General features: G+C 46.6%; 1 protein-coding gene across 1 annotated transcript; it reads right to left on the bottom strand.

The window, feature by feature from the left end:
- Positions 1-620: 620 nt before the first annotated feature.
- On the bottom strand, positions 621-25232 carry LOC122368939 (organic cation transporter-like protein). Its single transcript, XM_043343266.1, has 12 exons — positions 24854-25232; positions 14603-14759; positions 13341-13581; positions 12684-12787; positions 8817-8971; positions 8309-8477; positions 7807-7936; positions 6566-6681; positions 5255-5478; positions 2796-2980; positions 2351-2487; positions 621-1854 (listed from the first exon to the last, which is right to left on the bottom strand). Exons 2-12 carry the CDS (start codon positions 14746-14748, stop codon positions 1767-1769), a joined length of 1695 nt encoding a protein of 564 aa, XP_043199201.1. The 5' UTR covers positions 14749-14759; positions 24854-25232; the 3' UTR covers positions 621-1766.
- Positions 25233-25894: the final 662 nt, after the last annotated feature.

The following is a 25894-nucleotide window of genomic DNA, read 5'->3' as shown; positions in this document are numbered from 1 at the left end:
TTATCGTACATGTATTCTACCAATTTTAATGTTTTTTACCCCACTAATAGCTAAGCTGGAATACTTTTGTCTCGGACGGTATGCGCGGGGCAAAGTGGCCGGGGCAAAGTGGCCACCCCCCAATTGGCCATAAGTTGTTTCCATCTGGATAAAAAACATTATTTTTATTCAAATGTGTCGTCATGCATTCATCTTGGCCACTTGTCAGTTGCACGAGTTACCAAATAATGCAATTAAATGTTTTTTCATGAAAATCCTTTCTTTGTTTACCTACAGGTGGAAGATGATAAAGTAAACATCCATCCTCGCTTAACCTTGTCACCATCAAATACCCTAGTCGTACACGAGGCAACTATTTTGTTTCTCATATCGGGACTTGAGAAGACGCCGGTGGCCGCTTTGCCCCAGGGTATGGGGCAAAGTGGCCAATATGCATAGGTTTAAAGTTTTGTCAATATCTTTCATATGTGAACGCCTTTGGAAATAAAACGCAGTTGAAATTAAAGGCAACTTGATAGGGATCACATTGGTACCTATAGAAAGAATATTTCCAAGTTTAAAAATCAAGCGTTTGCATCGTGAGAAGCGTTAGGGTGGCCGCTTTGCCCCACTCTCCCCTAATTAAGATGATTGGTTATTGCCTACGAACATGTTTGGTATTTATCTATGAACAGTTATGCTGCACAGGATAATTGTTGGCTGGGCGATTAATAACGAGCTTCTAAGTTCGATTAAACATGATTATGCTACACACTACACAAGCTTATTGTTAGTTGAACCATTGACCGATTGACGTGAGCTCTTAGAGCCCACACTTGTAAGTCATGGATTATGTCAGTTGAAGTGGTTTCAGATTCACACTTCAAGTCATTGATAGTCATGATTACTTCGTGAAGTAGTTAGTGTACATAATTCATTCATGCAGGGATATTTCCATCGTGTAAAGGGTGCACCGCGGCGCTCATTCAGTAGTACAAGAAACCATAAAGCAGTTGGATAAGATAACAACCTGATGGGAGGCTACAACTATCACCCATGTTAGTTACTTAGAGTTGCGGGCGCGTCAACCACACTAGGTCATTTACGCCCGAGGCATCCCCCATGACAAAATGGGAGAACTAACAGCGAGTAAATAACATCTAAGATGACAATACGGCCTTCTTGCAACACCCATCTTACCCCATGATGGCAATACTTCACAGCGCGTTTCCAATTGACATCATTCAGCATGCCTCAATTAGGTTCAGTCAGTTCACAAAGAAACCCTTATAGCATACAGGGCAGCGTAAGAAACCTTTTCCGAATTTCCATTTGTCCAAATGCAACGCGAATGCCCACTGAGCAGCACCATTCTGTTAGCACTTGCCGTCAGTAGGAACGAATGTTGCTCACGGATAAAGCGAACTACATAAGAAGAGAACGTTACGATGGCACCACGCCCGTTGCAGAGCTCAAGCCAGTGTAATAAGGCACTCGGTGGTGAAAAGCCTACAAAGTTTCGCCAACTTTCAATTCCTGCACACAAAATACCTCATCTTGACGCAACCGACCACTATGTCGCCTTACATTGCAAGCAGACATTTGCAGTATGCACGTCTGCAGTGCAGGCCATACAAAAGTCACAATAGAGTATCGTTCAGACATTCACAAATCACACAAACACATGCCTTCAGTCTCCATGGCAATCCAAAGAGAAACTTCCAACCAATCAAATCGCTGCCCCTGGCGCATCAACTGTCGACAGCGAACTGAAGAGAGTCGATTCTTCATGTCAGACTTGCTGACCGCGGCGAGGGCTCTATCTTGCGGGCTCGGCGGCGGTTCAGGCACGGAATGAAGCACAGTGATTGGTCCCTGTGGAAGGCACACAGCGAGTTAGTGACGGTCAGCGGTGGGTGGAAACTTGTCGGGGGAAACGTGATATGTTGTAGAGGCTGTTTACTGCTACTGGCATCGGCAGGGTTATTCCTTGACGCAATTCCAGGCATCACGCAAAGCTGTTGGTGAAAGGGAACAAGTGATGACTGTTATCAAGAAAGTAAGCATCTGTTCTGGTTTTATGAGGCATTAGGCACCCACTTATTTGGAATTTCACTGACAAATCTTATTCGTTTCACATTCATTACGTACCTATGACCATCAGGCATACATGGGAAAGGGAGGTAAATGAGTATAGATGAGTGGTATGGGAGGTATACGGATCCCAGTTCCACCAAACACTTATGGGCGGGCTGGCAGCGATGGCACCGCCACCTGTGTCCTTACGTACTAATAGTTCCTCTGGCGTTACCAGATGGCACTAGACACCCACATCATTGCACACCGTCGATCGTTTCTGACAGCCACTCACTTCCCGAAGCTCTCGGTCTCCTCGATGGTGTCTGGAAGGTTCTCTCCGTAGGTTTCTGGTAGGAACACGGTGATGAATGCCCCAATGAGCGACAGCACGCCAAATATGGTCATCGGGAGCACCTGGCTTGAACCTCCCTGTCGAGACAGATTGATAGTGTAAAAACGCGCGTTTTACTTCCATTGTGCTCTCTTCGAAACATGAGAGCACCACTGGGCTCCGAAAGCTATGGCGAAAAGCCTAACAAGTAACATGGAACATTGTAAGTGATACTAATCAGTGTTCAACAACTCCATAAAATTTATTTGATGGTAGCCTGGATCCAAATTTAGTTGAACCTTGAACCAAGAACGTCAGAGGTCTACTATCCTCTCGAGACACAACCGGGAATAATGACCTTACATGACGCCACTCTCACCACCAATAACGCCCCCAACATACATACCAGGCTAATGATGAAGGGTGCAATGATGGATCCGACTCTGCCGGCCGCTGACGACATCCCGATGCCGCTGTTCCTCAGATCAGTAGGGAACAACTCGGCACCGTAGACGAAGACGATGGCGAATGTCGCCGATGAGCCGTATTTGCCGAGCACGGCCATTGCGACTGTGATTGTCTCCATGGCGGCTGGAAGAAGACAGAAGACGTTTTATATGTTGTTGGTATGTTTCCTTCACTTGTGATGATTCGGGGAAGTTGTTTGACCTTTCACGCTATGAAATACGAACGTAGGGCATTTCAGTAGTCGGAGCTCATTAGTAGCATAAAATCATACACCAAGACTTTCACTACTCATTCTTGGATAAATGCATGTATATCGCTACAGACCAAAGGACTTTGAAAGTTTCCTACACGGGTCCAAACCGACCTATTGAGATCGAGCCTGAACGGTTATAACCGGATTTTACCGGTTGGAGCTGTTGGCTGGTCCGTTTTCGCTGATCTGCGCTGAATCAGCATTTGAAGGATTCCCATATCAGTATAGGTACCTGAGAGCTCGACTAGGACATTGTAACTTGGGCGTCACGACTTACAGGAAACCTGCCATCGAAGGCATGGGCAATGTGGGATGAAAGTTCGAAGTGAAGGGATATGACAAGAGGCACGCACTTACAATTAGCACGCCTCGTACCGGACCTGCCTCACCAGACCTTCACGAATTCCGGACCTACCTCACCGGACCTGTCTGATGCCTCACTGGACCTGCCTCATTGAACCTGCCTCACCGGACTCCCACCTGGCCTGCCTCTCTGGAGCTGCCCCACTCATCGAGTTTTATCACGGACGTGCTTCACTTATACGACATTCCTGACTCATGTGATCTAGATCGCTCACTGGACCTGCTTCCCTCATCTGGCCTTCGTCTGCCTCACTCACAGCTCACTAGAGCCGTATGTCTCCCTGGACCTATCTTACCGAACCTGCTCCGACGGTTCCTTCATGCCCTACCTCCCCTCACCGGATATTTGTTATGAACATGGGGCAAGGGGAACGGGATATCCCACTCCTCGGACACTCCTCACTCACTCGAACCCTCACTCGGACCCGACCTTCCCCACTCACTCAACATTCTTAACCCGCGCCCTGCTGGGGGGGTGTTTGAACATCCCCCCTTGTGGTTTTTCGCGAATATTTCAAAAACGGCGGCGCGGAGCGCCGCCGTTTTTGGTATACCTTATCATACATCAATTCTACACATGTTTTGAAAATTTCAGACCAAGGTCATCTAAGGTCAGGTCACCAGGTCACTTGAAGTGACCTCACCTCATAAAAAGTTTTAATGTCTGTCATAGCTACACCGAGTGACCGATCGCTTTGAAACTTTCAGCGATTGCTAAGAGCAATAGCATGTACAAAATGTATATCTCAGAATTTTGATATCGATGACCTAAGGTCAGGTCAATTTTGCGACCTCCCCATTATAAGTCAATGGGAGAAAATTGAAATGCGCCTCTTTTGGACGAAAGACATTATAAACACTCCCAAACACTGAATTACAAGTGGTTTAGACACACTCAACATGAAAATGGTGTCCGTGACCCCTGTTTATGCCCTGAGGTCATCTTAGGTCACGAATGGTATCTAACAGTTTTTCGCAAATAACTTTCGATAGAGGCATGCTAGAGCGATGAAAACGCCTTAGCTGTGTTCAGCTCGACGATACGGATCGACTGATATGCAACATGACCCTTTCCGGTCAGGTCATGACCTTGACCTGAGGTCAAATTTTCAAGTTGACCTTTCAAGGTCAAGTTATAGTTCATTCGATGCGTCTTGAAGAGAGGAACACGATGCCGGTAAAAGTAAGCTCGTACAAGGCTTGGGTCAAAAGTTATTGCAGAAAAACTGTTTCCGAAAAAATCGGCTATTTTTGCAGTTTTTGCCCCCTGCAGGCAAAACCGTTGACGTTAGGTCAAATCTGAGAAAATACTCAGAAAGGGCGTTAATAGGGCTATCGAATGCGCTTTTCCGCGGCGCTGCAGCTTTATTGGTTCCCGAGTTATGCGTTGGCTTCTTGGAAATTGTCGACATTCGACCTGGAAATCGGCGAAATTTTGCCTTCAATGACCTCTGGTGACCTGACCTTTGACCTGACCAAAAAATTGACCGAAGTGTTTTCCTCATTATTTTTGACGCTCTTTCGAACGCCGCCTTCCGCGTATCGCTACGTGGCCCAGGAGCCGAGTTAGAAGGGGGGTGTTCTAACACCCCCCCCCCCCCAGCAGGGCGTGGAAATCCAGGACCCCCAGCCGGGCGCGGGTTAACTCACTTGACATTTCAAAGTCACTCGACATTCCTCACCCATTCGACATTCGCCACTTACTCGACATCCCAAACAACTCACCAGGCACTCCTCACTCACTCGACACTCCTCACTCGGACTTGACCTTTCCCACTCACCAGATCTTCCGCTGGAGCACACCCCGCTGACGATACTTCCAATCCCGCTCAGCGCGAAGAACAACGCCAGGCTCAGCTTGCGGCCCCACGGATCGAGCACGAATATACAGGAGATGGCCGCTGGGATCTCGATCAGCTGCACCAGGATGAAGTTGACGTAGACGCTGCTTCCCAGCTGGGTAGCGTTCATGCCCAAGCCGTAGTAGACCATGGCAGTGACGAACCTTCGATAGCGGGGAAAAATCGTGATGTACATATTCGATAAGTTAGGTACTAAACTGGAACCATTTGATGGTTCATGAATGGTTACTCAAAACAAGATGGCATTGGCATGCCTAGCCTACAAAATGTGCCGATTTTGGTGTAGGTTGCTTTTCATGAGTGCTAATTTCGATGATTCCCAGCGTTCCCAGTGTATATTAATTCTGTATTCTTCAGAAGGTTAGAACAATTTATCATCGTTTCCAGTACCAATAAACTAGTTTCCAGCGCATCTAGCTGGTATAAACCAGCTTGCACTGGAGCGCAGACAACCTCAACATTATACCCATTAACATTTGCCGTATGTCTTCGCACTATTAATCTCACAGCTTTATTTGTAATTATCGTGGTCTGGTGACAAGCTGTTGAAAATCAATCATTGACTTACACTCTGTGATATTTATCTAAGATGGCGATGCAAACTGTCCGATAAACCATTACCTATACATTCTGGTAGCCACCTGATGGTCTGTGAAGCTGGCACCTAATAATGTCCCGGGACTTATTTATACCCACTCCTTGATTTTAGGTTTGTTATGTTTAAAACCTTACTGGGTTCAAAGGCCAAGAGGAACGGGGCATCCCAACGTTTTACTGTTCACATCAACGTGCCACCAAACACACATAAATAAATTAGAGTACCTCCCTATCACATCTCCGCTAAAAACTTTCGGCTTCTGGCTGGTTTTGATTTACGCTCATTAGCTCATTTACTGATGAAACTCTATTAAATTTCCGATAAAGCTTATGACGATTTGTTCGTTCAGCGAATATTGTCTAAGTCAACTCTTTTTAACACTATTAGAGAACGATAAATGGATTATGGAGTGTTTCAGGTTTTAGGCGTCGTTTGTTCATCGACTCAATAAACTTTCAGTCAGTGAATATTGTCATAACCAAACCCATGCGATATGTAGATCGCTCATGATCGTTAAATAGTTACAAAGTCGTGTGTAAACACACACACATACATACATGCATGCATACATACATACATACATACACATACATATATGCATACATACATACGTTACATACATACAACATTACCATTGATAGAGAATGATGAGTGTGCGCCACCGCAGCGCCGGCGTTCTGAACAGATCCAATACGGACATCTGAGGCGGATCGTCCAGCAGAATAGGCGTCTCTGAGTTGGACGTTTTCTGCGGACAGACACAGGAAAAGGGGATGATGCGTAATAAGCATGCACATTGCACAGCTGCAGGGTGCTATCTTTGTCTCAAATAGATGGAGAAGGTGTTTCTGACGGTTATTGATAGATGCAGCTAAGATCAGTGGTTGTAACTGGTAGTTTCATATTTTTAAGCGGGCATTTTAGCACGAAGTGATAATGCAAAGGCATTGCAAATGCACTTCCCACAAAAGTCATACGTATGGTCCCAAGTTCGCTGTTGCAGGTAAATTTGACCGGTTAAGGCAGACCTTGTAGTCATCCTGACAAGATGAGCACCCCATGATCAGAACTCCGGTGATTGCAACAGCAGCAACTGACAACTGTTGCTAGCTCAGACTGATGAAACTCCGTTCGTGTTATCAGCGACATTTTCCTTATGAGTCCCGAACATGCTTCGAACATCAAAAGGCACAATGTGCTATTGTGTGATCAAGGACGTCGGGCTTGCGTCGTTTCTTCATCGTCTCAATAAACTTACAGTCCGACGCACTGTAGCTCACATAGGAGTCTTTGTTGTGCACAACGCAATGCTCAGTGGCGAAGCTCAAGTGCTTCGTCAAATGGAATCGGCCTAAACACGTTGATGAGGACTCGTCACTCAATTTTGGTCTGTGGACCGGAGTCTGGCGATGCGTAGGTATTTATCTGCCAGTACCTATGTGTAGTGAAGAACATCGAATTCAAGCAGCCAACAAGTGGTGTGATCAGTAATCATCCGTAATCCGTATGTTGCAACGGATGCGCATTGCGCAGCATCCCTAAAATTGCATCGCATGGCAGACGGATTGAAAGAGATCGTTTAATTAAGTTGTACGTGAACTTCGAGAAACTCGGCAGTTTTGTCGTATAATTGCAAATTGCTGCAAATTATGCAATTATAGGTTATAACTGTATATGCAAATTATAACTGCAAATTAGGTAGGTACCTACCCTGCAAATGGATAAGGCATACCCATTACCCACTCGTGCCTTTAGTTAGTTATGTATGTAGGTACAGTGCGCATTGTGCGTATTGATAATCAAAATTGACAAACAATATCCGCCCCATGACCGATTCGAGTTAGACTGCGTGGACATTTGTCACGTTTCTTACCAGTGACTGCTTCTTCAAAAGATGATCTGGAAACTGGACTCCGTTGAATCTGGCAGCTGTGCGAAGGTTTCTCTCCGCCTGCTCAAATTTTCCCTCCGCCGCAAGCCACCGAGGCGACTCGGGAACAAAGCTAGGAAGAGTAAAGTGAAAAAGATGAGATGCGTGTTTATCATTTTGAAATATTGAAGATATGTTTTCACGTAGATCTGCATTTAATCGGTCATTACAGAGTCAATACGCTGCTACCTCTAGCCCAAGGCAATAACAAGCGTTGCAACTGGCTGTTCGTGTAATGTCACGCGGTGCCAGTGTAAATTACGGTTGCCATCACTGCTGAATCCTCGAAATGAGGCACCCGATTTGGGATAAGTGCTTAGCACCCTGTCATCCAAGGTGAAACGTAGGCAGCTTCCATCAACGTCACCGCGAACGGCTTTCGCTTGAAAGCACTTCACTGAGAACGAAGTACCGAGTAGGTGCCTACTGACTACTGAGTACTCACAAGTAATACGACATGAATATGAAGGCCGGCACCGATATGATGAGCTGCAGACTGTGCCAGTCCTTGACGAAGATGGCGAACACGGCCACCATGGCCTCACCGAACGGGAAGAAGAAGTGGATGATCATGCCGCAAAGAGTGCGCACGTCGTTAGAGACGGTCTCGACGCCTGTCGGAGGAAGAAAATATTCATTCTTCATGCGCGGTCAGACGAAAGCCAGGGATGTTCCGCTCGGTCAGCGTGAGCGCGTCGTTTGAAACAATCCTTGAACGGTAGTGCGCCTTATGGCAAGTTCTTTTTTTGCTGAGAAAAATAGAGATGTTAAATTTTGCTCGACTTTGTACCCATCAAACTGCAAGATACAACATTGGTTCTAGCCTGTGAAGAAAGAATAGGACATTCTTGATCAACACGATTTTGATTTCAATCCGATCAATCAATAAAATTTCGACTTTTAACAGTTGGTACCGCGCTTCACTAGCCGGCGCGTCTCACACACGATCTTACCCAGCAAGAAGCAGGTCATGAAGATGCCCATGCCTCCCACGCCAATGAGGAAGCGCAGGGGTGCGTAGAGAGCGAAACTGGGAACAAACGCCATCGTGGTGCCAACCACTCCCACCGTGAAGAACGAGAGCAGCATGGCCACCTTTCGGCCGAACCTGATGAAGAAGAACGAAATCACTTCGTACTTCGTGATGATGGGGATGTTGACGGAAACAACATTGCAAACCTTATTGGTTTTAAAGGACATGTTAGTTACATGTAGACAGTATACATAGGAATAATGGAGATGACATGTAGTCGGAAAACATTCCAGATACTGCATTTTTTATTTCGATTTGTTTGATATGTCTATTAGTATTATCGAGGTTAGACGTAGGTAGGTGTTATTACGAGCGAGTGAGCGCAGCGAGCGAAGCGAAGTCTTTTCAATATAACGGAAAAATCTCAGTAGGTATGAGCGGCCCGGCCCGGCCCGGCCTGTAACGCTTTTGAAAGGCTTATATCTCAGCAACCGCTGGACCGATTGGCCTGCGGTCTTTTTTGCTGGGTAGCCGGAGCCCCATCCCTTCTACCCCGTAATTGACTACTTTTGATACATCTCAGTGACCGTCGTGGCACGTGCCACGTGAAAAGTCAAGGGTGTTCAAGCAGTTTTGCAAAAATAATGATTTTGAGAGGCCCATATCTCAGCAGCGACTTGAGCGATTGTCTTGCGGTAATTTTTATAGGGTAGCTACTAGCTGCATTCCTTCTACCAAAGGTCGGATACTCTTGATCTATGTGAGTGACCCCCCACTGCACGTGCAAAATAAAAAAGAAGATGTGCCAAATTTGTTCCCATTTCAGTAACTCGGTAATTACTGGGGCGATTTCGCTGAAACTTAGCATACAGGTAAGCACCCACCAGGCAATGCATTTCCATGTGTTGCGGTTAGGGTGCTACTGCACGTGCGCACGTGCAGGGGGCGTTTCCAGATCTTGAGAACGGCTGGGCCGATTGCGCTCAAATTTGGTACACGGTTGGGGACCGGTTAGTAGGGTGCCGTGCAAAAGTCATTTTGGACCCCGTTTGCACGCGCGCACGTGCAGAATGCCGCTTCCAGATCTCAAGAACGGCTGGGCCGATTCCGTTCAAATTTGGCACACCGCTAGCGACAGGTTAGAAGGGTGCTTTGCACAAGTCCGTTGGAAGTACCCTCTCGCCCTTCCGCACGTGAAGGGCTCACTATCTCGCTCGCTCGTTCTTCGCCCAAAAGGCGTTTTACTGGTTATATTCGTTATATTCGTAAATGGATACGTACCTTAACCGTGCCGAAAATCGCAAGAATGTTTCGTCCTAGCTAGCGGATGTGGTAAAGTCGCGGACCATTTATTTTGGGATTGCACAATTACGATAACTTACCATAGGTCATTACTCTTCCATTGCATCATAGACAAGTGTTAATTGCGATACTCTTGACATACACCTCCGGAGCATATCAGCGAAAACATAATATTCCCGTCCGTAATTGATGTCTAAACACGAATTAATGTTTATAGGCTGTATCAAGTGTATTATCTAGCATAATATATAAACGCCAGCACCAGAAAATGTATATTTATGTGAGGGAGATGAAAGAGGGATCCGTGCGCATGTGTCAGCACGCCTCAAGCAATGCTAAAATAAGAAGGCCAAATGTGCCGAGTCTGCATAATCATCAGTGATCTCCAGATAGTAACGAACATACGAGATATGGTCCTGGGTTGGGACATGATCGAACAAGCGATCAGCAGATAAGTACTCGGAAATACTCGTTTCGATGGAGCTACCGAAAGGACGTAACGACTCCTACCTTTTCGCAGTATACGTAACACCTGAGAGGTTATTTAATTTTCGTAAACTAGAATTAGCCACTTTATTTGCTCTAAGGATGCCCCGCGATCGTTTGATTCAACAACTTTTTCTAAATCACACTTTATTGCATACCTATTGAAAACACAGTATCATGACACAAGACCAATAATCACATTTGATTCAACAAGTTAATCCTATTCCGGGCGGGAGGGGGACCTTTTCGCCCCCCCCCCTTCAGGCTTTTCTTTAGCCACTGCCAAACACCGCAAGATATTCAGCTCATACTTGGGGACTTTTCCTAGATATTCATTGCGCACATTCCAGCAAAAAAAAAATTGCCGGGTCAGGTCAGTTCAGGTCACCAGAGCGGATTTGTTGATCCAATCTCAGAAAAGTTTGCAATTACGTCAGAGCTAGAGCTTTTTTACGGAGCTATTTCCTCTCATCAGGTCTTCATTGAAGTACCAGTATGTGCAATTTTTTATCTCATGATTTTTATATCTGACCTGAGGTCAGGTCAGAGTCGTGATATTTACATTTCAAGCCTATGGGGAAATATTGAAATGTGTCCTGCTTCGAGTAAACGAGTCAAAACTGCCCAATTCTTTCAGGATTGTGACAGATTATCTGATTTGTAATGATCCAGGTGCCATTTACTGACAGGGGCACCGGGAAGGGTCATCTAAGGTCATGTGACGTCATCAATAGTTTTTGGCCAATAAATCACGATATGATGGTGGTAAATACTTGTAAATGGTACTAATCTGTTTGTCTGGTCATGACGCGTTGATTGGTACCCAGCATGACCTTCCTAGGTCAAATTTTGATGTTGACCAATAATGGTCATGCAAATACCTGTTAAAAACATCTTATTTCTGATGACCTCTGGTGACCTTAATATTGCCCTGACCCAAACACGTTTTTTTATATTTTTTTTTTAGTCTTTCAACGACCTATAATATGCCGTTTACCGTTTGTCGCTTCGATTCGTGGTTTTCGAGATCGGAAGGGGGAGCCGGAAAGGCCCCCGCCCGATTCCAAACCTTTCAGAGCCCGCCCGGAATAGGGTTGACCCATGTTGAAATATCTTGTGAAAATGCCGTTTCATGAGCATTTTGGGAACTCAATGTCATCTTAGTGCAGACAAATCTGAACCTTTGCCTTTCCGCGAATCAAAACGTGCCTATCAAAAGCGTTACCGCTGGAAACGGAGTAGGTAGAGTCCTAGTGTTATCATCAGTGCCACGCTTTCTATCTCTTATATGTGGTCAAAGATCACAAAGATGACTTCCTTGAATGTGGAAACACTCAATTATCATCCTCTTGACCTCTTCGCTCGTGTGAACCGTGAACATAGTTCTAAGTGATGAGTGCATTTGTCTGGAGCAATGCGAGAAATGAGGATGGATCAGTCGCTTTCAAACGCCCTGCTTCGAGATGCCTTACCATAAAGACGATTATAGAAAATGGTCACACATATGTTGTTGTGGAACGTTAGCTTACCATATCACAGACTACATATTCCGCATGCCTAACCTATCATCGATATCAGATTCATTTCGAGATTATATCCGGCAACCTCTAAGGTCTCTCGTCACCCCAATTATCGCACTTAAATTATCGCTATAACCACTGAAGTTAGTGGACTTGAAGTGGAGTGATTAGATACGCGTGCGTAACAATACGGCCTCACACTTCACTAATCAGCCACACGGGAGAGAATATCTCGCCACACGTGAGTGAGAGACTGTGATAAGTTCTTTTCGATATTCTCCTCGTGTCTGTCATTAGGTTAGAATAGTTAGTCATGTAACGATGTAGATAATTGCCTCTTTATCCCATGTAGCGAACAATTAAGTTTGAATAAACAGTTAAAGTGACATATTATATCAATAGGTACATAACATGTAATATAAACAGCAAAAAGCCACCTAAATTGTAATGTATGTTTTAGGAAGCACAGAATGTAATCGACGATTCATTGGATAACTGATAAAATCAGGAAATGTAGCACATTCTCAGCAGATCCTCACCTGTCTGAGATGTATCCGAGTACGAGCGATCCGACAAACATGCCCACCATGTAGAGACTGTTCGCCAGAGAGATGAGCCAGGCGCGCCCGCAGCTCAGTTGGTACTGGGAACAACAAATGAATGGAGCTATTGAAATAACGCAACACAGGGGATACGCCAAGTTATATGTCAGGCTGGGTAAAAGTTCTGGAAAGTATTATGGAAGCAACATACTCATTGCAGTTGGCGTGCCCTAAGCAACTAAGCAACATAACCAAATAAATAAACAAGCAAACATATGAAAACGATTGTCAACATGTGTTGCAAATATAAACCTTTCTCCGATGTCATTCAGTTGTCGTAGAATGAAGATACGTAGGGAGCGTAAGAAATTCATCGAACGACAGCGTAGGATTAAACGTAAATGCTCTAGGCAGCTTGCATGAAAACACCAAAAAGCAATGATTTATTGATATTGGCATTACCTCATGATCCCGATTTATATCAATTTAATTACTCTTTCGCCTTCCTTTTAATCATTTAACTCAATACTGTCGCGAATCGTGGCCCATTTACCTGACCTCATGACCACGATGTCTGAACTCGTGACCCCTCTGCTCTGCCAGACCTTATGACCCCGCTGCCCGACCTCGTGACCCTGCTGACCTCCGACTCACCTCTGACACGATGGTGTACTCCATGATAGACGTATCGTACACCCACTGACTACACTCCTGAGTCACAGTCTCATTAAACGCTCCAGCGTTACACTGTCCCTGCACCATGGGCTGGAATGTTTGACACTCGCTCCATGGAAAAGCCGGGTCACTTGGGTCAGCGTCTCGTGGTGTGGTAAAGTTGAGGAACCACGCGTCATAGGTGGCGCTAGTGGCGTTCTCGCAAGCAGGCACCAAACACCTGAAACGAAATAGAAAATGAGTAAACAGAAAAATGGTAGGTACATTGTTTTGATACATGTGAAAAAGCGAAGACGACGCAAGTCGAAATATATTGGTGATATTTATTTGTCTTTGCACTATTAATTCAATCCTCACTATCGAACCATGAGCAATTATTGAGCATAAGGTCATTTTTGGCACCATGATGAAAAAAAACACGATTGAATAAAGTTCACACGTAAACATTGATCGTTTGCCTTCCACGGTTTTAAAAAAGAAATGTTTCTAAGCCTGCTCGCACGTTCAGAAGCTCTCCCCAGCTGTCCCCTCCCCTCCCCTCCCACTATCGCTCACGAAGCGCCCACGTGTGTGAATGTCAAACTGTTGGCTGTTGGCTCGGTGCCAAAGGTCACGCCTCTCTCGTGGTTCGGGCGTGCGGCCCAAAATTAGGTACCCGGGAGGGTACGAACCGACTGCGCGGGGCCAAAATACCCTGCCGACTCACTCGGCCATGAAACTGAAAGGTGCTCTGTTCTAGGTGAGACCGAGCGCGCTTTGTGCGTTTGGTGTGACGCAGAAAATGTTGAGGTCGGCTTATTTTATCAACTGTTGAGAGATGTGTGCGTGACTTTTGATTCTGGAGAAAGTGACATGTTTGACATGATACTGAGACTGGTATTCCAAAATAAAACAAGGTCGTTTTTATGAGTGTAATTGCGTCAAAATTTGGCAAAGTTTGTATTGTTTGTTTGTCCTAGACCCCGTTTCCCAACGATGTTCAACAAAAAATTGGAAACTTACAAGGCTGACAGGCTGCGAATGCTACTCCACACCTCAGCGTTGTTTAGTGTCTCACAAACGTAACTTTTATTCAGATTTCGCTTACGGCGGAATTGTTGAGGTCTGAGGACAAAACAAACAACATAAACAAAACTACATCCTAACGGCCTTTGACCAAGCATCGCGAAAAATACGCACTCACATGCACAAAATGACAGTCCTTCACTGACTTTTAGTTTAAGTTGACTCCCGTTACTAACCTGTACTTCATGTTGAAGCCGGTCCATGATAGGCTGATGACGGCCGCCCCTGCGATGCTGGTTGGTAGGCAGAGCAGCAGGTACATCAGCTTCTGGTACCGGCCCCAGCCGTTGATCTCCACAAACGTAGCGTCGACGTCCAGCATGGTGACGGACTCTGAAACAGGAGAGAAGTGTCTGGGGTTATTCAGAAAATATCTTATGAATTGCAAATGGAATATAATGCAAGAAGACGACAGGTATTCAAATCGCTATTTTCTTGAGTAATGCCTGACCTATTAGGTATACCATGCTCTGCAATGACCTCAGACCGAAAGAGCTTGCTCCCGACAAAACAAAACGAATACTTGAGCTTTGCTCTGATAACATCACTGGATCGGCACTTTTGACCAGCCCCGCAGGTGTCATTCCCCTTTTTTAACCTTGGATATGTGGCGCATTTCAAAGTCTGCTCATCTGCCTCAGGAAAGTGTACACAGGTGTGAGTTAGCGACACAGCAGCACAGCAAATCGATCGCAGTAAAAACCTATTTGCCCGGCTGAACAAGTGCTGCGACTTGGCGATTTGGTATTGATCGGCTAACCTGTTGGTATAACGGCACCGCTCCTTGTGACTCTGTCAGGTGTCAAATCGAACGCGAGGCGAGAAACATAACTACCTACCGGCCCAGACCTAACAACAGTCAAACCTTGTTATGCTAGGCCAGTCGGGAACAGTACCGACTATTCACTCTCAACATTGCAACTTGCATGTCTTGTGTTTTGGACATCATCGTCGTTGCAAGCGTGTTTCGCATAAGCACCGGTGTCTGTGCCGTCTGCGTCTAGCGTCTGTAGTTGTACTCCTCTGCAGTGTGTTTATTTTCGCAGCTAGTCCCGCGTCATTCTCCAATGATAACAAGAGCCGGAAATGTAACGCACAAAACCATTACACTGGCCGGCTGCAGACGCAGGAATGCAACCACGAAGGTCATTTGGCTGACGTCTTCCTGTACAATGATCTTTCAGACTCAGTGGAAGTGTGGCGTCGAAACGCTGGTGTTTGCAAACATCGTAGTGAAGGCCGTCCAGTGCTCAGTGCCTAGTCAAGATGATTTCTTGAAGATCTATAGTCTTATCACCCCAGAGCCCAATCGCTGTATCTTACTCGTTCTTGCTTCCTCTCTCTCTCTCTCTCTCTCTCTCTCTCTCTCTCTCTCTCTCTCTCTCTCTCTCTCTCTCTCTCTCTCTCTCTCTCTCTCTCTCTCTCTCTCTCTCTCTCTCTCTCTCTCTCTCTCTCTCTCTCTCTCTCCCTCTCTCTCTCTCTCTCTCTCTCTCTCTCTCTCTCTCTCTCTCTCTCTCTCTCTCTCTCTCTCTCTCTCTCTCTCTCTCTCTCTCTCTCTCGTATTATTGTTCCTCTACCTCTTTTCCTCTTTTTTCATTCTTTCTCTCTCTCCCGTTCTCTTTCTTCGATCACATAGCAAAGATTACGCCAAAGGATTCAATATCAATCCTTCATTACAGCAGTGCACTACACTCAGTATGTGGAAAACTTATTCTAAATATAGATGCGTCTGGCCGTGGCAGTGAAGTGGAGGTCGTGGTGCAACATGAAAACCGGTTAGAAGCTATTAATTTAACCGGAAAAGTGAAGGACATTGCTTCATGTCTGGTTGGGACCGGCCGCTACAGGACCATTTTTATCAGTAGCGGGCAGGCCGAGCGTGGGCTGTTGGGCACTTACGCACCGGTAGGAGCTGGTGTCTTCAATTATTGCTAGAATTATTTTATTTTTATATGACATGAAGATAGATGATCATATATTGATGAATGAATGAGAATTTATTGACAGCTTTCATACATATGACTAAGTAGACTATATTTAACTTAGTTATATACCTAAGGGTGTTGGCTTGCACACAATTTTTTGCTAAAAAACAATTAAATGCAATGTACACTGTTGCATTAAATATTTTGTTAACAGTGTGGGGGTTTGAACACTGTTCAGGACTCAGGAAGCAAATATGTATGTGTTGACTTCGAATGTTAAACGTTCTACACAGTTCATTAGGTACACGGCAAATTAAAAACTGGTTTAGCTGATGACTGATGTCGATGTAAGCATTTATCATGTTCAAAACAAATTAAGCTTATCCTCAGTTGACCAAAAGAAGCAATAACCCTCGCCGGCCGAGGGGGGGGGGGCGGGTGCCGCCCCCCATAGGTTTTTTTTCGCGATAGCTCCGAACACGCTGGCGATAGAGAGCTGAAACTTGGCATACCTGACCTTTGATTCAAGCCGGATCTTTTGACACCAACCGCATTTTTGGGTCAGGTCAGGTCACTGACCTATGACGTCATAAGTGAATCTCTGCACGGTCTTCAGATGTCGCGACTTCGCAACGCATTCACTGCCAGAGGAGATGTCACAGGGAAATGAAACTTGCAGGATCTAGTATCCATTATGAGTATCACAATTTGCATATCTCGGATTTTTCCAACAGGTCATATGAGGTCAGGTCATTTTCGTGACCTCACCATTATAAGTCAATGCAATGGGGAAAAATGAAAACTGCTATTCTGGCGCCGGGAACGATCTCCAACTATCTCAAGCACACAGAATAGTGATTTAATGCACTCCTTGCAAGGTTAGATGTGTCACTTTTGCAATGTTGATCTTGCGGGACGTCATTTATGACGTCAAAAGGTCACATTATTTTTTCGTCAAAAACTCTTGATCAAATTGAGCTAGCGAGTCGGAAAAGTCACCAATGGACTCAGGAAGACCTGCCGAATAGAATGATATGCGACATGACCTCTTTCGACCAGCTTCGTGACCTGGGGGTGCTGACCTGACCTTGACCTGAGGTAAACACCCTAAGTTGACCTAACCCGAACAAAAAGTATATCATTCGACGCGCCTGAGCAAGGCGAACACAGGGGGGGGGGTCGTACCCGCCCCCCCCCACCCCCTCGGCCGGCGCGTATGTAGAAAACCAATAGGCCCGGCGAGGGTTAACCCGCGCCCGGCTGGGGGTCCTGGATTTCCACGCCCTGCTGGGGGGGGGGGGGTGTTTGAACACCCCCCCCCCTTCTAACTCGGCTCCTAGGCCACGTAGCGATACGCGGAAGGCGGCGTTCGAAAGAGCGTCAAAAATAATGACGAAATCACTTCGGTCAATTTTTTGGTCAGGTCAAAGGTCAGGTCACCAGAGGTCATTGAAGGCAAAATTTCGCCGATTTCCAGGTCGAATGTCGACAATTTCCAAGAAGCCAACGCATAACTCGGGAACCAATAGAGCTACAGCGCCGCGGAAAAGCGCATTCGATAGCCCTATTAACGCCCTTTCTGAATGCTTCTCTCAGATTTAACCTAACGTCAACGGTTTTGACTGCAGGGGGCAAAAACTGCAAAAATAGCCGATTTTTTCGGAAACAGTTTTTCTGCAATAACTTTTGACCCAAGCCTTGTACGAGCTCACTCTTACCGGCATCGTGTTCCTCTCGTCAAGACGCATCGAATGAACAATAAATTGACCTTGAAAGGTCAACTTGAAAATTTGACCTCAGGTCAAGGTTGACCTCAGGTCAGACCTGACCGGAAAGGGTCATGCTGCATATCAGTCGATCCGTATCGTCGAGCTGAACACATCTAAGGCGTTTTCATCGCTCTAGCATGCCTCTATCAAAAGTTATTTGCGAAAAACTGTTAGATACCATTCGTGACCTAAGATGACCTCAGGGCATAAACAGGGGTCACGGACACCATTTTCATGTTCAGTGTGTCTAAACCACTTGTAATTCAGTGTTTGGGAGTGTTTATAATGTCTTTCGTCCAAAGTAGGCGCATTTCAATTTTCTCCCATTGACTTATAATGGGGAGGTCGCAAAATTGACCTGACCTTAACCCTCGCCGGCTCAGGGGGGGGGGGTTGATGCAACCCCCCCCCCTAAGGGTTTTCGCGAATAACTCGCGTAAAAAGCAGCCGATCGCGACGAAACTTGCAGTACCCTCGCATTGATCAATTTTACACCTACCCTGAAAATTTCATGACCCTGACCCCAATGACCTTTGACCTGTGACCTCTTTTCTGTGACCATGTTTGGCCGAAATCGCGGTTCGGCGCATGTCGGCTCGCATTAGCCGCGCGTTTGCAAGCTTTTCGTGGTTTCAAAGTTCAAACATGTGATTTGATGTTGCTCCCATGCATTAGGGTGGGTGTCAAGGTCACCTGAAGGTCAGGTCAGGTCATTGACCTTTGGTGACCTCGGGTGACCTCGGTTCACTTTTTCGAGTTTTACATGTTTCTAGGCTAGTTTTTGGAGCTGAATTCGAATTTAGCAACCATTTGAACATTTACGAAGTAGTTTTGGTGCCTTCGTAACATGTTACGAAGCTGTCCGAGGCGGTTGACACGTATTACGAATACCCGTCACATTATAGGGTGACCGGTTTTGCAAAAAGTTTCGAAAAGTTTTGCTCCCCAGGTCTAATCTAACGTATTTGGGGGTGCTGATCACGAATCCGGCGGAAAAAATATAAAATTCGAATTTTTTTTGACCGCCCCGGCTCTTTGATTATTTCCGGTTTTCTCAATTTTTGCATGTTTTTGAATAATATGATGAATGTAATGAAAAAATATTAACAATGTATCGCTAAATGCATGTACCAGTCGATTCGGCATACAGCGGCGTCGAAATCGGCACGCCGCCTGCTTCACCGGCCTCGCAGGAAAGCATAAGGCTCGGAAGGTTTGCGTTAGTTACCCGATTCTCTCCATAGATGGCGCTGGCGTAGCCGCCCGCCGGCCGGTCATTGCCGTGCCGTTCACAGCCCCGGCGGTCACTTGCGACCGTCGTGGTCGTTATGCTACGTCTATCAAAGCACGACAGAAATGTTCACTTCATTTTTATGTTACTTCAGACATATTTTAGACCTAATGTTGAATTGGATAAATGACTATCGTGAATTGGCGAAATAGTGGAGTGCGCTCGGGAGCCATTTACAATAGCGAGGAACGTAGGTGGATTGATCTGAGTAACATATGACACTGCGTTCACTGTTGATGTGAAGTTTATTGACACTATGTAGTCGGGTGACATGAGAACAAAGTGACTAACATACCTTGTGTACGCGATAGGCGTTATCACAAGTGTATTCGCGGCCATTGGGGCGACGTAAGAAAAGAAGAAAACAACTGGCCCCAAGAACTTTAAATTATCAGTTAGCATGCACCTTTTCCTTGATATGCAGAGAATTTACCATTAATTGTTAGAGAAAATTGCATTTAAAATCTTCCATTTATGCTTTTTTCATCGTTTGCACAGTATGTTCTTTTACTAAGCTAGAAACACTAATTATAAATAGTTCCCGCATCATCAAGAACAATAGGAAAGGCTTGAAGTGAATACAATAATCTAAATGGTTTTGTAATCCATGTGAAGACACTTCTAAAATTGCCTGTAGAAATATTAAGGGCAAAAGTTCAACTTTTTCACAAGACGGATGGCTATAAACCTATTCAACGTGTGACAACTCAGCCGGTATTTCGTCGCCTACAGCCCAGCTTTTCCAAGTGACCGATAGAGGCGCTGCTATCGATGTCCGCCCGTGCCGCCTAACGGACACATGGATGAAGCTAATGCTACTTTTTCATTTTGTTTCGGTAGGCCCATTTGTTCAGAGCGTAGCCGTCCTGTCGGTCTGCGCCTGTTACAGCTGTGACTGATTCGGTGGTCAGCTTTACAGCCCTTTCGGTGGATTGGGTATGGCAGGGGACCCCCGTTTTGGAGTCTGTAGAAAGTCGCGCAACTCATCCTCGCTCATGTGTCGTACACAAGGGGGCTCAATGTCTCGGCCCTCGTCAACCGCTCGCTGCACGTTAACCAGTTCCATATAGTTGTTCGCTTGAACGTTAATTTCCGGCAGCCGGAAGTGCCGAATGGGCTGCTGCTGTGGCGGTGGGGGTGGCAGCTTTGGCGGCGGTCGTGGCGGCGGTGCCGGCGGTGGTGGTGGTGGTGGTGGTGGTGGTGGTGGTGATGGCCGCCGCCGTTTCAGACGCCGCTGCTGCTGTTGTGGCGGTGGTGGTGGTGGCGGTGGCCGCCGCCTCTGTCGCCGCTGCTTCTGCTGTGGCGGGGGCGGGAACGGCGGCTGCTCCTGTCGCTGCCTTTTTTGATGAATACTCTGGATTATTAATCCAGAGCATTCGTTTTGGATTATTAATCCAGAGCATTCGTCAAAAAAGGCAGCGACAGGAGCAGCCGCCGTTCCCGCCCCCGCCACAGCAGAAGCAGCGGCGACAGAGGCGGCGGCCATCGCCACCACCACCACCGCCACCGCCGCCGCCGCCGCCGCCACAACAGCAGCAGCGGCGTCTGAAACGGCGGCGGCCATCACCACCACCACCACCACCACCACCACCACCACCGCCGGCACCGCCGCCACGACCGCCGCCAAAGCTGCCACCCCCCACCGCCACAGCAGCAGCCCATTCGGCACTTCCGGCTGCCGGAAATTAACGTTCAAGCGAACAACTATATGGAACTGGTTAACGTGCAGCGAGCGGTTGACGAGGGCCGAGACATTGAACCCCCTTGTGTACGACACATGAGCGAGGATGAGTTGCGCGACTTTCTACAGACTCCAAAACGGGGGTCCCCTGCCATACCCAATCCACCGAAAGGGCTGTAAAGCTGACCACCGAATCAGTCACAGCTGTAACAGGCGCAGACCGACAGGACGGCTACGCTCTGAACAAATGGGCCTACCGAAACAAAATGAAAAAGTAGCATTAGCTTCATCCATGTGTCGTACACAAGGTATGTTAGTCACTTTGTTCTCATGTCACCCGACTACATAGTGTGAATAAACTTCATATCAACAGTGAACGCAGTGTCATATGTTACTCAGATCAATCCACCTACGATCCTCGCTATTGTAAATGGCTCCCGAGCGCACTCCACTATTTCGCCAATTCACGATAGTCATTTATCCAATTCAACATTAGGTCTAAAATATGTCTAATGAAGTGAACATTTCTGTCGTGCTTTGATAGACGTAGCATAACGACCACGACGGTCGCAAGTGACCGCCGGGGCTGTGAACGGCACGGCAACGACCGGCCGGCGGGCGGCTACGCCAGCGCCATCTATGGAGAGAATCGGGTAACTAACGCAAACCTTCCGAGCCTTATGCTTTCCTGCGAGGCCGGTGAAGCAGGCGGCGTGCCGATTTCGACGCCGCTGTATGCCGAATCGACTGGTACATGCATTTAGCGATACATTGTTAATATTTTTTCATTACATTCATCATATTATTCAAAAACATGCAAAAATTGAGAAAACCGGAAATAATCAAAGAGCCGGGGCGGTCAAAAAAAATTCGAATTTTATATTTTTTCCGCCGGATTCGTGATCAGCACCCCCAAATACGTTAGATTAGACCTGGGGAGCAAAACTTTTCGAAACTTTTTGCAAAACCGGTCACCCTACGGCGTCACAACCCCTACCGGTTGACCTGACCTGACCCGACCTGGTCTAAATGCTTAAAGACATCATTTCTGATCAAAACTAACACGATATTCGTGATCAGCACCCCGGAAAACCACATAGCAGCCACACTTTACGACTTTCTAACAGGTCCCGATTTTCCCGGTTTTCGGGTCATTGACCTGACCTGGAAGGTCACTCGATGACCTAGGACCTTAAAATTGGATATCATCGGCTTCCTCTCGTGACGGGCAACACGCTCGTTTTTTCCGCGAAGCTCTAGCTCGATCAGGGGCCAAACGCGAGGGGGGGTCGTACCAACCCCCCCCCCCTTGTGCCGTCGAAGGACTCAAAATGGCCTGTGCCGGCGAGGGTTAAGTCATCGATATCAAAATTCTGAGATATACATTTTGTACATGCTATTGCGCTTAGCAATCGCTGAAAGTTTCAAAGCGATCGGTCACTCGGTGTAGCTATGACAGACATTGAAACTTTTTATGAGGTGAGGTCACTTAAAGTTACCTGGTGACCTGACCTTGAATGACCTTGGTCTGAAATTTTTACAACATGTGTAGAATTGATGTATGATAAGGTGTACCAAAAACGGCGGCGCTCCGCGGCGCCGTTTTTGAGATATCCGCGAAAAACCGCAAGGGGGGTGTTCAAACCCCCCCCCCCCAGCAGGGCGGGGATTAAGGTAGCGAGAAACTGGCTGGTAAAATCCGTATATCTCTTATAATTCTATCTGGAAGATGCTTCCTTCCTGTATTTGCTTAACTGAAGTGTCTTCAGCGGATTTTCAAGTCACGGCTTGCTCCATGATTGTATCCAACTAACCTTGGCAAAGCTATTGGTATGGGTGCCTTGTAGTACTTAAGATGCAAATTATCGTCATCGCTTCACATGCACTGGCAATACAAGACCAAAAACCGGCGTAAGTTACGGACTCGCTTCATGAAACGAGGCCCTGGTGGCAAGCATATCAGATTATACTCCTTAACCCGCGCCCGGCTGGGGGTCCTGGATTTCCACGCGCTGCTGGGGGGGGGGGGGGTGTTCAAACACCCCCCCTTGTAACTCGGCTCCTGGGCCACGTAGCGATACGCGGAAGGCGGCGTTCGAAAGAGCGTAAAAAATAATGACGAAATCACTTCGGTCAATTTTTTGGTCAGGTCAAAGGTGAGGTCACCAGAGGTCATTGAAGGCAAAATTTCGCCGATTTCCAGGTCGAATGTCGAAAATTTCCAAGAAGCCAACGCATAACTAGGGAACCAATAGAGCTACAGCGCCGCGGAAAAGTGCATTCGATAGCCCTATTAACGCCCTTTCTGAGTAATTCTCTCAGATTTGACCTAACGTCAACGGTTTTGCCTGCAGGGGGCAAAAACTGCAAAAATAGCCGATTTTTTCGGAAACAGTTTTTCTGCAATAACTTTTGACCCAAGCCTTGTACGAGCTTACTTTCACCGGCATCGTGTTCCTCTCGTCAAGACGCATCGAATGAACTATAACTTGACCTTGAAAGGTCAACTTGAAAATTTGACCTCAGGTCAAGGTCATGACCTGACCGGAAAGGGTCATGTTGCATATCAGTCGATCCGTATCGTCGAGCTGAACACATATAAGGCGTTTTCATCGCTCTAGCATGCCTCTATCAAAAGTTATTTGCGAAAAACTGTTAGATACCATTCGTGACCTAAGATGACCTCAGGGCACAAACAAGGGTCACGGACACCATTTTCATGTTCAGTGTGTCTAAACCACTTGTAATGCGGTGTTTGGGAGTGTTAATAATGTGTTTCGTCCAAAAGAGGCGCATTTCAATTTTCTCCCATTGACTTATAATGGGGAGGTCGCAATATTGACCTGACCTTAGGTCATCGATATCAAAATTCTGAGATAAACATTTTGTACATGCCATTGCTCTTAGCAATCGCTAAAAGTTTCAAAGCGATCGGGCACTCGGTGTAGCTATGACAGACATTGAAACTTTTTATGAGGTGAGGTCACTTCAAGTGACCTGGTGACCTGACCTTGAATGACCTTGGTCTGAAATTTTCACAACATGTGTAGAATGGATGTATGATAAGGTGTACCAAAAACGGCGGCGCTCCGCGCCGCCGTTTTTGAGATATTTGCGAAAAACCACAAGGGGGGGGTGTTCAAACACCCCCCAGCAGGGCGCGGGTTAATTAAACTAAGTAACTCGCGCTTCACTGCACTGGGGTCTGCGTATAACGCGCCCTACTGGGGGAGGGTGGGGGGTCCTTCACGTGCGTTTTTACGTGCATTGCCAACTATTGACAATACCATTGCCAACAACTTCTTTTCAACTGAGTTGTGCTGGCCACTGATCTATGTTCCCAAGGGTCATTTACGGCGTCCCTACTTTGCGCGTAATCGGTCCACTGCCAGCCGTCATCAAGATGCAAAAATGGCCTACACACTCCGCGCACGTGCGCAAAAAGAGGTCTGAAGTTTGAACGGGTCGCTCATCTGACCGGTTCCTAACGGCGAACCACCTTCGAGCGCTATCAGATCAGCCTTGTGCATTTGTTTTAGAATTGGGAATGCACATACTAAGCACATAATGGCACAATTGCTCATGAGTACGGACGCATGCATTATTGTGGTACGTTTTGATCATACTCAGGGATCCGCTGAGCTCAATGCCGCTACACACACACACATGTCAATGCACTTCAGCTGAAAAAGCTCTGAACGGTGAAGTGAAAAAAGGAAGACGGTGAAGAAAAAAAGGTCTGCGTTTCATTTACAACTTACCTTCAGAAACTTATGACGGTCGTTAAAATCTGTTTTCGCCTTGTAGAGAAGTGGAGTTGAGTTCTTCACAATCGCCTCACTGGCTCCGCTGAGTTGTCTCTCCAGCAGTAAAGGGGTGTAGATGAATAGGAGAGTGAGAAAGACTGGACGAGTGTGTAAGTTTGCTTTTATGGGAGGGAGGGACTGAAGATAGAAGATGGATTCCTCAGGTGGTTAAATGCTGAAGAAATTGTCTTGATGCAGTAGGAGGAGGATTCCACGAGGATGAGACGACCTCCAGAGAGCGAGGAAGATCACTCTTCTAAGCTCGTCTCTCCCGGGCCCGAGATAGAGGAAGAGGAAGCGCCCCGACTACCCCGCGCACAAGCGGTCGGCGACTGCCCACAGAAGCTCGAGCGCAGTGCAACAAGCTTACCGCTGCAGAGCTTACGAAGTTCCCTTCATCGCCACCAGGGGCAGCACTGTCCCACACTTCAGCAATGCTCAACGAGGAGGCCCCGCGGCTCGCGCCTCGTGCACGACACATACACACATACACACGACGTGCACACACCGCCCGCCGTCACCGACGCTTGTCGAACGCCAACTGAAGGTGGGCAAATTCGGCCAGAGTGGTCTACGCACGTGTCTGGCGTCGTGCCAAGTGTGTCGGGGAGGTGTTGTAGGTTACTACGGATGTATATGCGCTTCACAAACACACTCGGGAAACATGAGAGTGGCAGGGGAGGACGCCATGGGAGAGGAGGGGAGGGGAGGGGGAGGCATTGGGGTAACATGACAAGTGCTAGTGATGGCGTGCTATACGAGTATATCATAACAATAAATGTGGTGTTAGTAATTATATGTTTAAACGTCTAGGCGTAGCCAATACAATTTTGCATGAGCCCTGGAAAGGCAGAGATGGACAATACCTAAATTGCAAAGAGTTTCCTGATCAAATAGCCACTTAGTAAGTGCTGCCTGGACTGAAATAAACACGACCTACCTGTCGTTAGATAAAAAGTTTCATTTCTGAGTCGATATAGATAGTTATACCTACCT

The sequence above is a fragment of the Amphibalanus amphitrite genome, unplaced genomic scaffold (genome assembly GCF_019059575.1).
Source record: "Amphibalanus amphitrite isolate SeventyFive unplaced genomic scaffold, NRLGWU_Aamphi_draft 000991F_arrow, whole genome shotgun sequence".
Taxonomy (NCBI): domain Eukaryota; kingdom Metazoa; phylum Arthropoda; class Thecostraca; order Balanomorpha; family Balanidae; genus Amphibalanus; species Amphibalanus amphitrite.
This window is presented reverse-complemented; position numbering and strand designations above follow the sequence as displayed.